The sequence below is a fragment of the Ciona intestinalis genome, unplaced genomic scaffold (genome assembly GCF_000224145.3).
Source record: "Ciona intestinalis unplaced genomic scaffold, KH HT000034.2, whole genome shotgun sequence".
In the NCBI taxonomy this organism is placed as follows: Eukaryota; Metazoa; Chordata; class Ascidiacea; order Phlebobranchia; family Cionidae; genus Ciona; species Ciona intestinalis.
The window spans coordinates 594,034-609,947 of record NW_004190356.2 but is presented as its reverse complement, the minus strand read 5'-3'; the positions used below and the strand labels follow the sequence as shown (position 1 = coordinate 609,947).

Sequence of the window (15,914 nt, the reverse complement as noted above, 5' to 3'; positions counted from 1 at the left end):
GTCAAAAACTAACTTTGAAAATGCGCGAAATCGCGTAAGGAACATTATGAGACCAAAATTTTTCACTGGTCACCAGCGGCAGTATTACCTCTGCCTTGAACTAAAAAATGTTAATAAAAAAATGATAACATTTAAATACCTTGTTATATTATATTTATATATGCTATAACAACCAATACTTATTTCATACAAATATTGGTATATCTCCCAATACTTTCTTATATTGAACGTCCCTGTATACTTTCTCCTATTCCAAACCTTTCTCTTATTAGTACAGTCATGATGTGTCTTTTTTGATGTGCAATCCCAATGTGAGTTAAATAATACTGCATGACAGAACAGTCACACAATAAATATTGCCTAGCAGTCATTATTGATGTCCATAGAATCACTTTATATTCCCACTTAATACATGATTATTAATTTCACAGAAAACAATTTAAATTTTTGGAACATTTGTAGTGCTCACTGCTTATGCATGGAAAAACAGTTTGCCAATTTGGTTGCAATCGATAGCAATTGGTTAAATACACCATCTGCTAAGGATTACATTGCTTCATTATTACATCAGAATGAAAGAAGACACTTCGGACTTCTTGAACGACCTTCACTATCCACCAAGCAAGGACATCGACATTATAAAATACAAGGTTTTTCTCTGTGGTAAGTCTGGTGGTGGTAAAACTGCAACTGTGGCAAATATCAGTGGCTGCGGTATACCAAAGACTGTAAACGAAACTGGTGGAATTGAAACAACCATTATATATTGGCCCGCTCGATTGCTTTCAACAGGAAAACTTGTGTTCTTTTGTCTCCAATTTTGGGACGTAGGAGACCATGCAGTTAAAAAATTTGATCACATTCTACCATCATGTGTATCTAATGTTGATTGTATAATGCTTATTTTTTCTCTCACTGATCGAAGCAGTTTTCATGAAATTCCACAATTACTAAACCAGCTACCTGCTACTGATGAAAGACCACCTGTTCATATTGTGGTGGCAACAAAAAAAGACCAGTTTATCCACAGTGATGTTTCTGAAAATGAAATGTTAAAATTTTCCCAGTTAAGAAACATTCCAATTTTTAAAATGAGAAACAAAACAACTTTAAAAGGAAAAGAACATATCTTTGAGATTTCCTCTTTCATGAACAGACTTTGTGACTTGTTATTGCAGAGAGATCAAAAGATGGCTGAAAGTGTGACGAGAGAAGTTCAGTAATTTTTTAAGTTTTGGTCCACAACATAGGTTTTTTCGGTGTATGTGTTTATATTATATTAACCTTTATCTTTTATGTTTGTACAGATTGTACAGTAAAGATTATATATATATATATATATATATATATAATATATACTATTATTAAATAAAACATTTCTGTATTATACTTACGCCCCACAATCTATTAACAGTTGCAACTAGACACTGTAATTTAATGTGACTTTTTTTTAAAAAAGCATGAGATAGTAGTCAATTAGAATATTCACTGTTGGTGTTAGCTATAAACACCATTTTGTTTGTAGTCGCATGCTTTTCAGGTTATATATTTATTATATCTCATAGGACAAAATGTAATACTAGTTGCCCATATAGCTATATTCTGACGTAGTTATGTTTAATACATTGATCAGTTGTGCAAATTGATTGTAATTTGGGAAAAGTATTTTTATTGGCAAGGTTCAAGTGATGAAGTGAACCCTGTTTACAACCTAAATGTCCGTCACAAGTTTTATACTAGACAACTATCCACTTTTAGGCATATGTTACAAAAGTTTTGGCTACATTAGTAGTTTTTTTGTTAACTGCTGCTAAAAAAACAAAAAATGAACCAAGATGCAAGCACTGTTGATGTTGATGTTCATCAAGATACTTGTCAAAGCTTTGAGAATTTAAACTTATGTATCAAACAGTTTGTGAAAAGTATTTGTGATAAACATGGAAGGTAAGCAGTTAAAATTAATTTGTTTTCAGTCATTTTACTAAATATGGTCTGAAAGCGAAAAAAACAATTAGATCGCTCTTGTGCAAAAGTTAAAAAAATAAACACAAAACAGTCTTTGGATATAGGTTAATTAATTAAATGGTTAAAAATAGATAAGAACACCACATAACAATATACAGGTAGAAGTAGAACACAATAATCTATGCGTAAGACATCAATTTGTATGCAAGTTGTTTGGTTAATAGTATTAATTTGTTACTTCTTTTTATTAAATTCCAAGTTAAATCCTAGATTTTTTAATTTGTTTAATTTTACATTCAATAAGATGTACATTCCTCAGCTGTCGAAAGCTTTCCGCCTCCTTTCCAAAATATTACAAGAAAAATGCAGAGATTGTTCAGGTTGTGTCTGATCAATTGTGGGAAATGTTTGAAACGAAACAACTGCTTAGCATAAATCAGTGGATTGAAGAAGGCAATCTTCAGTTACTGTTATGTAAACTGAACAAAGCAAAAGTTGATGAGGATTTTGATTGGTAAGGACTAAGGATCATAAACGTATAAACGAGAAACGGAGAACTTATAGCACGCGCCTCCATTCTGAATTAAATTTGACTGGCCTGTAGACTGTTGCTTATTATTATGTCAAATAATATTAGTTATTATGCAAATCTTTTTATTACGTCAAACAATAGTGACTGAAAATTAACTTTTTTTTTTGTTCTTAGTTTTTAGTTCAAATTAAATATAAATTTTTTCATGTCTGTGTCTTACGCCTTGAACTTTTATTTCAGCATAAACCAATTAATTTGCTTCTATATTTACTAGGAAACCAACAGGTGTACCGGATAAAGACATAGAAGCACATATTGCAAATGCTACACAACATGAATTGGCCAAACTGACTGAACTGTATCTGGTAAATCAGTATTGTTATTTTAATTCTTTAGATAACACAGTGACCATTGGGTTCAAACTTCAAGCAACACTTAGTATTTTTGACCAAGCAAGAACACATACCTTAACAATGTAACAATGGCAGCAAATATAAACTGATTTTTTTTAGTTGTAGTAAACCTTAATAGCTTGTAGGCTAATTAGTGACACAAGCTATTAAGGAAAATTAAAGACTTTTTCATGTTCCAATAGAGATATTTAAATGAGTAATCATTTTTTAAAGAAAGAAAAAAGTGAAGCTATAAAACTTAATGCTGAAATAAAAGAAAAAGAAACCAAAGTTCAAAAACTTCTTCTTGCTGTTACAGCTCGACAAAAAGAATTTGAAAAGGTGATGTTACTTACTTAGTAAAATTTGTAATAATTAAATGTGATTAGACATACTAACATACGTTTATTAGATGTTTGATTTAAACTAAATCAAATTGGAATTGTTTGTTTTTAGGCATTCGTGTAATTGTGTTAATATTGACAGTTGATACAGCAAAATATTCAATCAGTATTATTATGCAAATAATCAATGTTGGACTTGCCATTATGTTGTAACAAAGCATGAGTGGTTAAAAAAAACGAAAAACGATAAAATTGACTTTATTACTTCAAGAGTAGATTAAGAACCGTAGGCGATTGGTCAGCAACTTTTTGGTTGGTCTGGCTACCGCTACACTCTTGATCAGTAAATAAGGTTACTGGTTACGCCCCTAAGAATAGTCACCAGAGTGACATCCTTATATCTATGTTATAACAAGTAATTTTCCTGTCATGGGAGATTGAATAAATTTCACCCATATTTATTCATGACTTTTTATGACAGGTGGTTGACTCGTGTATTGGTGAAAAACAAAACTTAAGTAATGCTGAAGCAACAGTGATGACTTGGGATCAAAATTAAACCGAAAGAGGTTAGAACTTTGTCTTAGATTAGTGCGGTGGATGGCCGTGTGGAACGCGTTCAATGAAACTACATTTGTGGAAGTGGTAATTGTCGATCAGCACTAATTGTTCAAATGTGGCCATTAGGTTTTTGTTTTTTATAACTTTTATTTAAGTTTATGGTGTAAAAAAAGTCAACAATTTAAATACCAACCAACCATCATGTAGTGCTCATGCAACCACCAGAATTAGCACCCATATAACTGGCAATCTTAACAGCTGTAGTTTCAGGTATGGAGTATCTAAACATGGTTTTGGCTATTTCCTTAATGTTTATGATCGATGTGTTTGATATGATATGTTGATGTTGTTTGGGATGTTGTTTTGCTGTTTTTTGAACTGTCTTGTTTAGAAGATAATTCAATTTTTGTCGGTCCTTTTCCATCCGTTCTTCTCCGTACTCTCTTACTTTTCGCCACAAAGTTTTGTTAAAATGCTGATAGAGTGCATGGTCCTGCAAAATATGTCCTTTTATATTTTTCACAAACTTTTTACATTTTTTATCGACCAACAGCCACACCCAGCACTACAATATTATATTTACATAAATAAACACAAATCTGTTTTTTTTACCAAAGCATTCCATTGCTCAAATATGTTTCTATTTTTGTTGCTCAACTCCTCTGTTTTATACGTAAAGTGCTTCTTAATTTTGTACACCACGTTGTTCCATGATAGACATAAAAGATCCTGCATGATGTATTTTGTAAGCAATTAAAATGCAGCTGTTATAGCTCTACACCACCCATAATACCCTAGGGTTTGCACATTTAAAACTACTATGGATACAAATGATACTTAGGAAGGTGCTTTGTCTTATTAAGCAGCAATCAGTTCTACTAACACAGTTTTTCTTGCTAAATATTTACCCAATAGATACTTTATAATGTAGTCTTGTTCTAACAATACTTACTGTTCATACAAGATCAATGGTTTAATAAAGAAGACAGCAGAGCTCTAATGAGTGAGCACATATTAAATTAGCAAGATTTAGTAAACTTTTCTTTCACCACTTCGACTAAGCCCGATTAAAATCAAACCAGAAGTAAAAGTTTGATACAGGGCCTACTTAACTCACTAACATGTGTTAATTTGGCTATTATACCCTATGACTATGGTTTATAAGACTGCTTAGTTAGAATTAATCTATTGAATAGTAAATACTATCAAATAATTAATGTTAAAGTTACACGTTTTATAATTAGCAGTTAAGTTTACCACTAATTGTACTGTTTTAAATCTGAAAATTTCTAAGATTTATAAATATATAACATGATTTGCATTCAATCAAGAAATTTAGTACAGTGGGAGAAGATGGGACACAAGCATATACTGCGAAACACTCCCAAAATCAAAATAGATGGCGGTTTTTGGGTAATACTACGAATTAGTGAGGTATAAATTATTAAATTAAAAGCAAACCTTTTAAAGTTTGGCAATGAAAGATACAAAACTACAATGTGGAGGAAGATAGGACACTAAATTAAACTATATTTATATTAGCAGTATTCTGCAAGTTGTAGTTAATCTACCAAATTTAACCGGCTGTGGTAGTTTCTTTGTCATTTAAACTTTATATATATAAACAATATTTTTTGTTGTTTTTACTTCAAATTAAAAACATACTGACCCCTGCCTATTTTCCTCATGTATCTCTTTTTTTTCACAAAACTAAAACTAGTTTTATTAGGTAAAATTAAACTGTACATACATACTTAAGGTTAAACTAGTTTAATCGTTCACACTTGCAAAATACAAAATTTTATCGACTTAATTTAGCAAGCATTCAAAATTGGCACTTTGCTTTTTCGAATTTTTACATTTCCAAACATTTATTCTAGCTCTGTTTCTATTTTGCATAATTTTTAATATTTAAAAACAGAAATAAGCTTCGACCTGTGTTCTATAGAGTCGTGATGATACTGTCGAATAATTCTGTAACATTATTTACCTGATTATCATTAAATGGGGTCCGTAAAAAAAGTATTGTCTGACAAAGTGACCCATCTTTCCTCTCCCTACTACAATAGCATAAATGCTAAAGTTAAGAATTAAGAAAAGTATGAAAAAATCGCACAAAAAAAAACAATAACACTGACGCAAAAGGATCTTCATAACCACTTGCGTGCTCAATAACCGTGCCCAATAACATATTGTAGGTAGCAAATTATAGCAGTAGAGCAAGACAAAGAAATTTTTAACTGGATTTTCAGAGCATACGTAATTATTTTCTATTACGTGCGTCCTACGTGTGTCTGTTTACTAAATAAAATATTTATTTTTAATGGCTAATTTATTTAGTTGTTCAAATTAACCAGGATTTTAAGCTGTCCCGTTTTACCCCACCTGTCCCAATCACTAAAACCATTTGTGTCAATTAATAAAAATATGATACTACAAATTCATGAAATCACCAACAAAGTTTCATATATATTATGTCGTTTAAAATATGGTGCAATATGTGCTTAAATGTTACATCTTACCCCACCTTGCTATTAATACACTTTTATTATTATATTCCTTTACCTTGAGCAAAATAACCGAGACATCAAAATATTCAGTTATCATAACTAAATCGAGGCTGCTCTCCAACTGCTGAATTCGTTCTTTGATCAGTTGTTGGTCAGTTAACCATGGATCAACACCGAGATCATGGGCTTGATAATTCTTTGCTCTAGAACAAAATAAGATTTTTTAACCCTGAACTGAACCATAGGGTTTTTTAATGTTTTAACGAACCCAAGGTTTGAGTAGCACTGCGCTTATACCGTAAACACAACCATATTATAGGTAATACTAAAACTCATAAATTTTGCGCGGACACGCGAGTTCAATATCGATCACCATTTCTATTGAAATGCCAAATTTCACTTAAATTATACAAGTTTAATTCGAAATACCAATTGTATACTTTAGAGATAGAAAACACGTAAATAAATTTAGGGTGGTACACAGAAAGCATAATTAACGTTGATCATTGATTAGTTTTCGTCATCGGCATGAGGATCTTAGCTCAATTAGCAGTATGCACCAACAGCACGTTGCGATCACTCCTCTTCATTATTTACCGTGGGGTGAACAGGAACCCGGGTAAATAACACCGCACCGGGACACTTACAGCATAACCTACCGAGATAACCAAGTCATGCTCCTACCTGAAATACCAAGGAACCCTTCGATCCAACACTTTTACACACCGGTGTAAAAATTGAGTGGACGTCATAACAGACCCGTTCTTGACTAGTGTATTTGGTAAGTTCAAACAGTTTGGTTTTAATCGCTCGCCCGCCCACTTATTGTAATAGTGAAATGACGACTGAAATTGAGCCCATGGTTCCCGAAGTATCGTGAAATAGCTATTAAAATAAATAAGTTAAATGTCAGAAAATATTTTAGAAACTTTGGTATGGCTAATAGAAAACAAAAAATATGTTTTTATCTGTTACATAACTTGTTATACATAGCAGGGTGAGAAAGATTTTTTCATTCTATATTTTCTCGTCCAATTTTGTAGAATATTTGGATATTATCTGCTAAAGGTGTTTCATCTTACCCGTGGTACTACTACGTTGCATGGTTATAGGCTACTCATAAGGGGGCACGAGGTATATACAATATACGAAACCCCTTTTTAACGACGGGCGTCGTCTCGGTAAAAATATTTAAGTTGCATTCATTCCAGTCACCAAAATAGAAAATAAGTTACACAGTGTCACTTGGCATATTCTGTCTAAGAACTTGTGCATCAAATCGAAGATGGTCGTTGATCGCTTCAATATGTTTATGTGGTTCATTATCTGACTTCTTCACCAATTTAAAATTAATATGTCCGGGATAACCTCCGACGAAAGGCTCTGGCCACGGTTTTGCCTGTTTTAAATAGAAAGTAAAACCTAAACCAAAACGTCATAAAGCAAAAACTGACCACGCTACTGTTATATAGTATAGGGTAAAATGGGACACCTAAGGTACACATTACATAATATTTAAAAAATAAAAATATATGACAAATCTCTTTTTTTCTTATGTATATATATATATAGTAGAGTGGGGGAAGATGGGACACCTTTTCATTCTATTTTCTCGTCCCATTTGGTAATAAACAAGGAACATTCAAAGAATTATAAAACCGTATTCCAACGACTCCCATAGACCGTTGTTAATTGTTTAAAACACGATCAGGATATTTGGATATCACGTGCTAAAGCTGTCCCGTCTTCCCCCACCCTACTATATCAGTTTTTCCAACAGAAGTTTAAACCAGTTTTATGAAACAAATGATGCTGGATTGATGATTCAAAGTCGCAAACCATATAATTTCGGCGATGTTTTTTAAATAAAAATGTCATAATACTATTGTGTGTTATCACAGACATGGAAAAATGTTATATTCGTTTAACACCGAATTTATACACTTAGAGGGGCAAAACAATAAAAAAAACAAAACTTATATTTGGATGAAAATGATTAAATGTGATCTAAAGGTACCACCAACGTTCTAAAAAACGAAACATCTTCTAAAAAAAATCCTTTTAAAACCACAAATCCAACCGATAGAGTAAAAAAAATCGGTCATGCAGCAATGCATGGGATTTTTCATTATAAAATTTGTGAATCAACTTTGAGCGGTTTTTAGTTTTTAAAATGCTAAAGAAAATCTTATTTTGGATATGGTATAATGAATGCTTTTTTTGTGAATATATAACAAATTTGTAAAATATTAGACTTTAGTATATGTTTTAATTTTGGTCGTTTTTGTTGATGATTAGTTTTAAAAAGGCAACACAATCTGGTACGCAAGTATTGGTTCCTTCTAAAAATTAAAATAAAAAGTATATATTTTATAAAAAAAATATAAATTATTTTATAAAACGAATTACCTACTTTGTAACGTCACGTCGGATTTTTTATTATAGTACCCTATATTTATTCAAACATATTCATGTTTCAGTATACATGACTGCAAGCCTATGGTTGATAAAACCGCTTAACCAAATATAGATTAAAAAGTTAATTAATTAACCAAGAAAAATTATTAATACTCCACATAACACAGCAATGAAAGCAAACGTGTTTGCGGTCCTACGCGCTTTTAAAGTGCGACGTCATAAGGAGAAAGTAAATGCTCAAAAAATATAGTTTTGTGGGGTGAGATGGGACAGCTTTAGCACAAAATGTCCAACTATCCTGATTCTGTTGTAAACAAATTTCTATATTTATCAAGCGGGATGACGAGGAACTACAATGAAAAGATGTCCCAAATTACCCCAACCTACTATATATTAAAAACTACAACATTCGATCGTACAAATCTTTAACCTTAAAACAACGTTGTATTCGTTCAACATCAAATTTTAATACTTAACAACAGTAACCGGCTTTGTCGTGTGCTTTGTTTGACCTGAGAACACTGTCCAATAATATTTCTTTCGTCTATCACTAAATGTGTAAACACCCGTGAAAAAGATTTAAGAAAGAGAACTAACCGAACCCACGTCCTATAAGATACTTTACTATATAATCAAATCCATGATTTACAAGACAAACTAATGTTTCATAAGTAGCCTTTATCGAGAATGGCCAAATTTTATCCAATGAATTCGAAGATTACTTACAGGAGGTGTAACGTTAATTCATTGCAAGTGATGTAAAGAAAACCATCTACTTACCGTAGTTATATTATTCCTTGCAATATATCTATCCAACATATGCTTGATAGTTGAGCTTGCAGTTTTATGAGTTTTTATGAATACGAAATGTCGTTTTGCATTGCAGCATCTGTCCTGTAAACTTAGGTCATTTACAAAACCGAATGTGTTATTACATTACCAATTTACACAGGGGTCAATACAATACATATGCGTGGTATAACAATTGCCAACTTACTTCACATTTCCTCTTTTTATCAGATTTATTCACATCTGTTTGGTATAACGGGGAGAGTTTGGACATCTTCTGGATATTTACTAGTTTTCCATTGCTGGTGTTGTCATAAATTAAAGTTGCAATTACTAATAAACAAACTACGCTGACTAATATAACTCTTGTGTGGGGAATTTCATTCATCGCTAATTCCAATCGCTGGAATGTTACAAAATCTAAAAAGTTGTACTAATAACGTCATTGATAAAAGTTACTGATGATACTGCAAGAGTCAAGCTTTTTCACCAGACACCTAATACACCGGATGGGAAACGTGTAACCTTTTGGGGAAACGCCTGTCTCTCGAACACACTGTGACTATAATCCTGATCATTAAACTTTGCAACACCCATTTAAAGAAAGAAGGCGACGAGAAAGGCACGTATACTTCTTTATAATTACCACCGACAGTAAGCAAGCTCATCATGCAATAATAGGTCACTCTCTCGAAGCGTACCAACTAACAGTCTTGGTTCTAAATTCTCTTTGTTTATATTTTGAAAAACAACGGCTGTGATTGTGTCATATATAGCTTACTTGGCCATAACGCTTTAAAACAGATTAAAATAATTTATCATTTTACAACCCGAAGTTTTGTTGTTTGTTTGTTTTTTTTTAACGCCGATAAATCACGGTGTACTTAAGCTATTAACTCATCGGTATGTTCAATTATATAACTGCATACTGTATATCGGTAGTAGAGATTTTAATAATATAAACACCACACAAAGAAAGTTAAACTATATTTTACATAATCAATTTGTTAAAACAAATTTTACAGAAATAATTTTGTTAAACCATATTTTACAAAAAAGTTTTGGTGCAGGACTAACTAACAACGCCCTGTTCACGTTACGATTGTGACGTCACTATACGCGGCTTTACTGACACACCCAAACAAACAATGTTTAGAAAATTTAAAACATAAACCAGCAATAGAACGTTATACAAACTACAGACGCGTGTTTAAAACCGCCGTGCGTTTACGTACATTTAGAAATGCAAGATTTAATATTTTTGCGTTTAGTCTGCCTTTGACTATATGCGCATTGTACGATATTAATATTATAACAGTGGTTTGGACCGAGACACTGTTTTAAGGGACAACCGCGGGCATTATACTGCTGTAGTCTGCTATGAGCTGCACTAAATACGACTTAACTATAAAAACATGTAATTTAATAAAAAGCAGTCTAAAAGCGAGTTGCATTAAAATATACATTTGGCCGTTACTCAACAATTTTTGCAAAAAAAAACAGCTCGGTGCAAATATCGCTTTAACTGATTGTAATAGTTAGTACAGAGTGAAACAACATATTACAGGAGGAAAAGCGCGCAGCACGTGACACGCAGCAATCAAGCTAGTGCCAACAAACACGCGGAAACATTTAACAATTAAGTGAAGAAAAGTGATGCGGAAATAAAATAGTAACAAGGAATTCAAGGGAAAATGGCGACAAATAATAATAAGGGAACCCAAAAGAACACACGTAAGAGCACAATCAAAACTATTTTAACAGAGAGTACACCTTTGATGTGAACAGACGAGCGGGTGTTAGTCAAATATCAGTGTTAAACCCACGACATTACGTTATATATATTTAGTTATCAGATAAATTATTAACCGTGGGACATCCACTCATTCCATATTTTCAACAAATGGTGCCGCTTAAACTTTTTAACATGTACAGTGCTGTATACACATCTTAGCGGGCTTTTAAACATTCAGTTTACCGTAGGGAATAGATTTACCCTATATAGGCCTACATGGTCCCTGCCAAATGCATAGACTCTTGAGATTGTAAGCTTACGAATTTATAGGTGAGAAACATTTTCTTAATGATGCACCATCAGTTTATCCAACTTTTGCTTAATGGTTCTTTAATATTCCGTTTCGCCTGCGTAGCTTTCATCAATCAAAACCTTTTTCCGCACATCGCTTACGACCTTGAATCGTCATCATTCGATGACGTCGCATAAACAAATACGTGTTCAGAAATAATGCGTTCGTAAAATAAAGATAAGAAAGTCATTTTTAGGTCGCTGGTTCCGTATGCAGTGACTTGAAAGTTGTATTACGATGCAAAGTACTATTATTTTTCTGATATTTTCTGTGATCTGCAATGCAGTCGGTAAGCTTTTAAGTATTCTCTAACATAGTAAAAAAACGATTTGCAATACTTAATCATAGCAAGGATTTAAAAAATACATTTTTAGACTCATGCAGGGACATCTTAACTGACAACCATTGTCAGAATTTTAAAGAAAGGATTTGCTCGTCTCCGCAATCTTCAAGATTTTGCATGGAAACATGCTGTAAGTTGATATATTATTTGTTGCTATAAGCTCACTTTTTTATTACAGCTTATAATTTGTCTTATTTAATTAATTAATTAAAAGTTACCGTAAGTTCAATGTATGCTGTGTCGTTATAGTTGCAAATAGACTCTCGTCCATCGTGATCTAACAAGGCGGGCGCCAAAGGCGATTACTATTGTTAGGTATAAAAAATCCGTGTGGAACAAATAAAACTATTTTTTCAATTGCTGAAAAAAAAACATAATCACAACTTATGTTATCTTTGAGCAGGTTTATGTCGCGATTGGTCAAGTGAATGTAGAAACGTTGCCACTCTACAGACATGTACCGATCAACCAACAGTGAAACAGTTTTGTAAAATGAGTTGTTGTCGAATCAGAGGTAATTTTTTTTACAGTTCCATTACAAAATATAAACAATTGACTCTGTTGGTCAAACTTTATGGGCCTATTGCATCAACTGCTGATGGCATATTTAAAAGTCGTAACATTGAAGAAGACAAAGTTTCATATATAAGTGGGCCGCGCTGTGGCAAAATGCGTGCAAACCTCTATATAGCGCATGTATAAGTTCGTGGTCGAGACTCGAAACTTGACGCCGCTATACTAGGGGCACATGTGTTGGAAAAAATACGCAGCAGCAATTTCTTCAACCCAAAAGATCACCCACAATTTATACAAACGTGTTATTTATGAACGAGCTTGAGGCATATGCAATAGAACACCCATGTGTGATAACATATATGTCTTGCCCCACACGAGGACACATAGAATAAAATTTAATTTAGGTCAACACCGTAACACTGTCTGCAAAAGTAATTGCCAAATACGTTATGCCTGGCGCTCAGAGAATGCGAGCAATCCTATATAACGTATAAATATTACGAGTTAGTCATCCATAGTTATCCAACAAGATGATATCAGCAAATTAAAAAAACGCCATTTTAAATGTATTGTTTTGTAGCAAGCAGTTTAGTTTTTAAAAAGAAAAACGAAAAAAATATTCATTCTATATATACTCGTAATTATGCCTTTACGTTTTCTACGTCCATTTGTAACAGAGTGGTCAACTTGGACGAGTTGGTCTGAATGTTCTACCACGTGTAATGGTGGAAGGAGGTATAGAAACCGTATTTGTGGAAGTGGTGTGGCTTGTTCTGGGGTTTCCAGTCAAACAGAAACTTGCAACACAAACCATTGCCCAAGTAAGATTTACAACAGTCTAATGAACACAGCAGAGACCTAAACTATAACTTAGGGTGTTTAAAGAAAGTGGATTGCCACAATAAGAGCTAACAACACTAAGCTGTTTGTTTGTTTTTTAATTTTATATCCCATTAGAAATTAAATTACCTTTTCCGCCCCTTTGTTTATTAAACGTTCTTTTTTAAAAATATTCTACAAAGTTTGGTCAACGTGGGAAACTTGGTCATCTTGTTCCGTGAGCTGCTCTGTTGGTGTCATTACTAGGTTACGCAAGTGCGTCATCAATGGGAATATCGTCAACAACTCCAGATGTGCTGTTTCACCAAAGGAGGAAAAACCGTAATAAAATATTTAGGTCAGCAAAAATGAGCTTTTTACTGATTTTTATTCCCGTTTACCAGCTGTATACTGCCACCTTGCAAGCGTTCTGCACAGACGCTGATAAGAAATGGAGGCGTAGCTTGTACAGGGCGAAATTGCAATAATGGCACTATCGAGTCATGTATGGCTGGTTTTAAGTGGTCTAATACGCGTTTAACATGTGTGGGTAAGTCAAATACAGTATAGCGTTTATTTTAGTGTATATTTGTTTTACATTCTTTATTAATATGTTTTAGATATCGACGAATGTTCTATTTGGAATGGTGGTTGTGCAGACGGATGTATAAACTCAAACGGATCGTATAGTTGTGTCCATAGATCATCGTTGCAAGATGTAAACTGCGCTGCTAATTATAAGCGTCGCTATGGTTCCAATAGCAACGAATGTTGCAGGAAAACAAACAATGCAACTTGCGGGATAAACATTGAATATGACGTTGATAGGATAGTTGGTGGAGAGGATGCAAAAATTGGTCGATGGCCCTGGATGGTAAATAGAGTTTTAGCTCTCAACTCCCATTCAAGAAATATTTGAGCATTTTTCTATACCCAATATAATGAAACACTAAAGTAAAAACCATATACATGGTACGATGGGGGTAAGATGGGACACCTTTAGCACATAATATACACATATCCCGATCGTGTTTCAAACAGTTAATAACGGTTTATTGAAGTCGTAAGGATACGATTTTATGATTCTTTCTTTTATGTTTACTACCAAATAGGACGAAAAAATAGAATAAACAGGTACCCCATGTTCCCCCATCCTACTATAAATACGTTACGAAAGTGGGTAAAATAATAACAAAAGGCAACGTTCCAAAAAAAGAATAGGAAAGGTTTAAGGATTTTTTTTAAATGTTATTTCAAATACGATTACTTTAAATGGTAATAATTGGAAAATTTTAGGCTCGGCTGTTGATCGGTAGTAGAAACTTATGTGGTGGAACTCTTATACATCAACGGTGGATTCTCACTGCAGCACATTGTTTCCTTAAACATGACATCAGTCGACATGGTTTGGTGATCGTTACACTAGGAATGCTTCGTCAGCATGCCACGTTTGAACGTAGCCGGCAGTACAGGTTTAAATTTATTCGCAACTATTTTGGAGATAAATATACACATCATCTTTTCTATGAATAGTGTTATTACATAGGTGTATTTTTGTATACCGCGTGCCCGCTTACGAGTCGTACCACCCAAAGAGACTAAAATGGCTTTATTCTCTTTGAAACCACCATAAGTCTGAGTAATTGGGCAGAACAATGGTACCACAATCAAGCTTTAATTACAGTATTATCTGGTTACAACGCGAACGCAAATACCAATGTTACACGGGGCCAATAAACTATTCTCAATAACAAAATTGTTTCCAGAATCGACAAACGGATTGTTATACATCCAGAATTTGTTTTCCCGCATTATGACGTCGCGTTAATCGAAGTGGATCGCGCTTTTGATGTCACTGGCGTTTTTGTTAGGCCGGTGTGTCTACCGAGCGGTGAATACCCGGAAACAGGAAAGCGTTGTTATACCACAGGCTTCGGAACATTGGGTATGTTGCATGTACAGTACTTTTAAGCGATGAGAAAAAGGCGAAGAGAAAATATTGTTTTTGTTTAGAATATAAAGGAGATGTGTCACCGTCTCTACAACAAGTTGACCTTCCCATCATACCTCACAGCACTTGTTCACAGTTGTATCGTAAAGTTGGTTGGAACCTTAGAGATTATCAGTTATGTGCAGGCAACCTCACTCATGGTGGTGTAGACTCTTGCCAGGTTTAAATTAGTTATCATCTTTGGTAAACTATTCATGAACATTTTTTTGTGCAAATGATTTTCTGAATGTTTGGGAGTTACCAATTGGCATTTTGTTTCTGCAAAACATTTAAATGATGTCATATATCCAGGGTGACAGTGGTGGTCCTTTGGTTTGCCAACGTTGTTCAAACTGCAACTGGTATCTAGCCGGTGTGACTTCATTTGGGCGAGGTTGTGCTCTTCCAGAATTTCCTGGTGTTTACATGAGTGTAAAACATATTGAAAGATGGATTGAAACTATTACACAAATGTATGCCAGCAGCAACAAGACATGTCAGCCAATTTTAGGTAAGTTTGTAAATATATGAATAAATAAATGAATGTAACTTACTTTATCCTCGCGTGGCCGGAAAACGACAGTCGTTATCACACGGGTTTAACACCTCGTGCCAGCTTACGAGTTACCATGTATGTTACTTTGTGGG

General features: G+C 33.7%; 4 protein-coding genes across 6 annotated transcripts in view; 3 read left to right on the top strand and 1 right to left on the bottom strand.

Annotated features, from left to right (window-relative positions):
- Window positions 1-422: 422 nt before the first annotated feature.
- On the top strand, window positions 423-1,758 carry LOC100185349 (ciliogenesis and planar polarity effector 2-like). The gene is given in 2 exon segments (XM_009862762.3): window positions 423-616; window positions 618-1,758. Coding segments are annotated over 2 exon segments (744 nt in total). The 5' UTR covers window positions 423-478; the 3' UTR covers window positions 1,224-1,758.
- A 3-nt stretch (window positions 1,759-1,761) lies between these two features.
- LOC100175162 (polyamine-modulated factor 1-like) lies at window positions 1,762-4,794 on the top strand. Its single transcript, XM_002119193.5, has 5 exons — window positions 1,762-1,944; window positions 2,285-2,479; window positions 2,772-2,862; window positions 3,124-3,231; window positions 3,715-4,794. Exons 1-5 carry the CDS (start codon window positions 1,826-1,828, stop codon window positions 3,790-3,792), a joined length of 591 nt encoding a protein of 196 aa, XP_002119229.1. The 5' UTR covers window positions 1,762-1,825; the 3' UTR covers window positions 3,793-4,794.
- LOC100177480 (galactose-3-O-sulfotransferase 3) lies at window positions 3,691-10,064 on the bottom strand. Its single transcript, XM_002119363.4, has 7 exons — window positions 9,720-10,064; window positions 9,503-9,616; window positions 7,540-7,703; window positions 6,989-7,189; window positions 6,360-6,507; window positions 4,407-4,523; window positions 3,691-4,287 (listed from the first exon to the last, which is right to left on the bottom strand). The coding sequence occupies exons 1-7, from the start codon at window positions 9,897-9,899 to the stop codon at window positions 3,994-3,996; spliced, it is 1,218 nt and encodes a 405-aa protein (XP_002119399.1). The 5' UTR covers window positions 9,900-10,064; the 3' UTR covers window positions 3,691-3,993.
- A 1,476-nt stretch (window positions 10,065-11,540) lies between these two features.
- The window catches only part of LOC100185303 (SCO-spondin), a 9,477-nt gene continuing 5,103 nt past the window's right edge, over window positions 11,541-15,914 (top strand). Inside the window, exons 1-11 of one of the 3 annotated variants that reach the window (XM_026837923.1) lie at window positions 11,541-11,887; window positions 11,973-12,071; window positions 12,345-12,455; window positions 13,135-13,278; window positions 13,480-13,618; window positions 13,681-13,826; window positions 13,897-14,150; window positions 14,573-14,748; window positions 15,043-15,221; window positions 15,290-15,447; window positions 15,579-15,777. In XM_026837923.1, coding sequence (XP_026693724.1) covers window positions 11,836-11,887; window positions 11,973-12,071; window positions 12,345-12,455; window positions 13,135-13,278; window positions 13,480-13,618; window positions 13,681-13,826; window positions 13,897-14,150; window positions 14,573-14,748; window positions 15,043-15,221; window positions 15,290-15,447; window positions 15,579-15,777 — 1,657 coding nt within the window. In that variant the 5' untranslated portion in view covers window positions 11,541-11,835. Of the gene's footprint in view, window positions 11,888-11,972; window positions 12,072-12,344; window positions 12,456-13,134; window positions 13,279-13,479; window positions 13,635-13,680; window positions 13,827-13,896; window positions 14,151-14,572; window positions 14,749-15,042; window positions 15,222-15,289; window positions 15,448-15,578; window positions 15,778-15,914 lie in introns of those variants that run through there. The other 2 variants (XM_026837924.1, XM_026837925.1) reach the window with 2 other exon arrangements.

Bases quoted from the DNA above. Each gene is read 5' to 3' on its own strand.
- LOC100177480 (XM_002119363.4), bottom strand. From the start codon at position 9,899: ATGAATGAAATTCCCCACACAAGAGTTATATTAGTCAGCGTAGTTTGT. The intron at 7,704-9,502 runs GTAAGTAGATGG...TATTTAAAACAG, and splicing joins CAAGGAATAATATAACTACG to GCAAAACCGTGGCCAGAGCC. The intron at 4,288-4,406 runs GTAAAAAAAACA...CATATTTTGCAG, and splicing joins TTGAGCAATGGAATGCTTTG to GACCATGCACTCTATCAGCA.
- LOC100175162 (XM_002119193.5), top strand. From the start codon at position 1,826: ATGAACCAAGATGCAAGCACTGTTGATGTTGATGTTCATCAAGATACT. The intron at 1,945-2,284 runs GTAAGCAGTTAA...TACATTCCTCAG, and splicing joins ATTTGTGATAAACATGGAAG to CTGTCGAAAGCTTTCCGCCT. The intron at 2,863-3,123 runs GTAAATCAGTAT...CATTTTTTAAAG, and splicing joins AACTGACTGAACTGTATCTG to AAAGAAAAAAGTGAAGCTAT.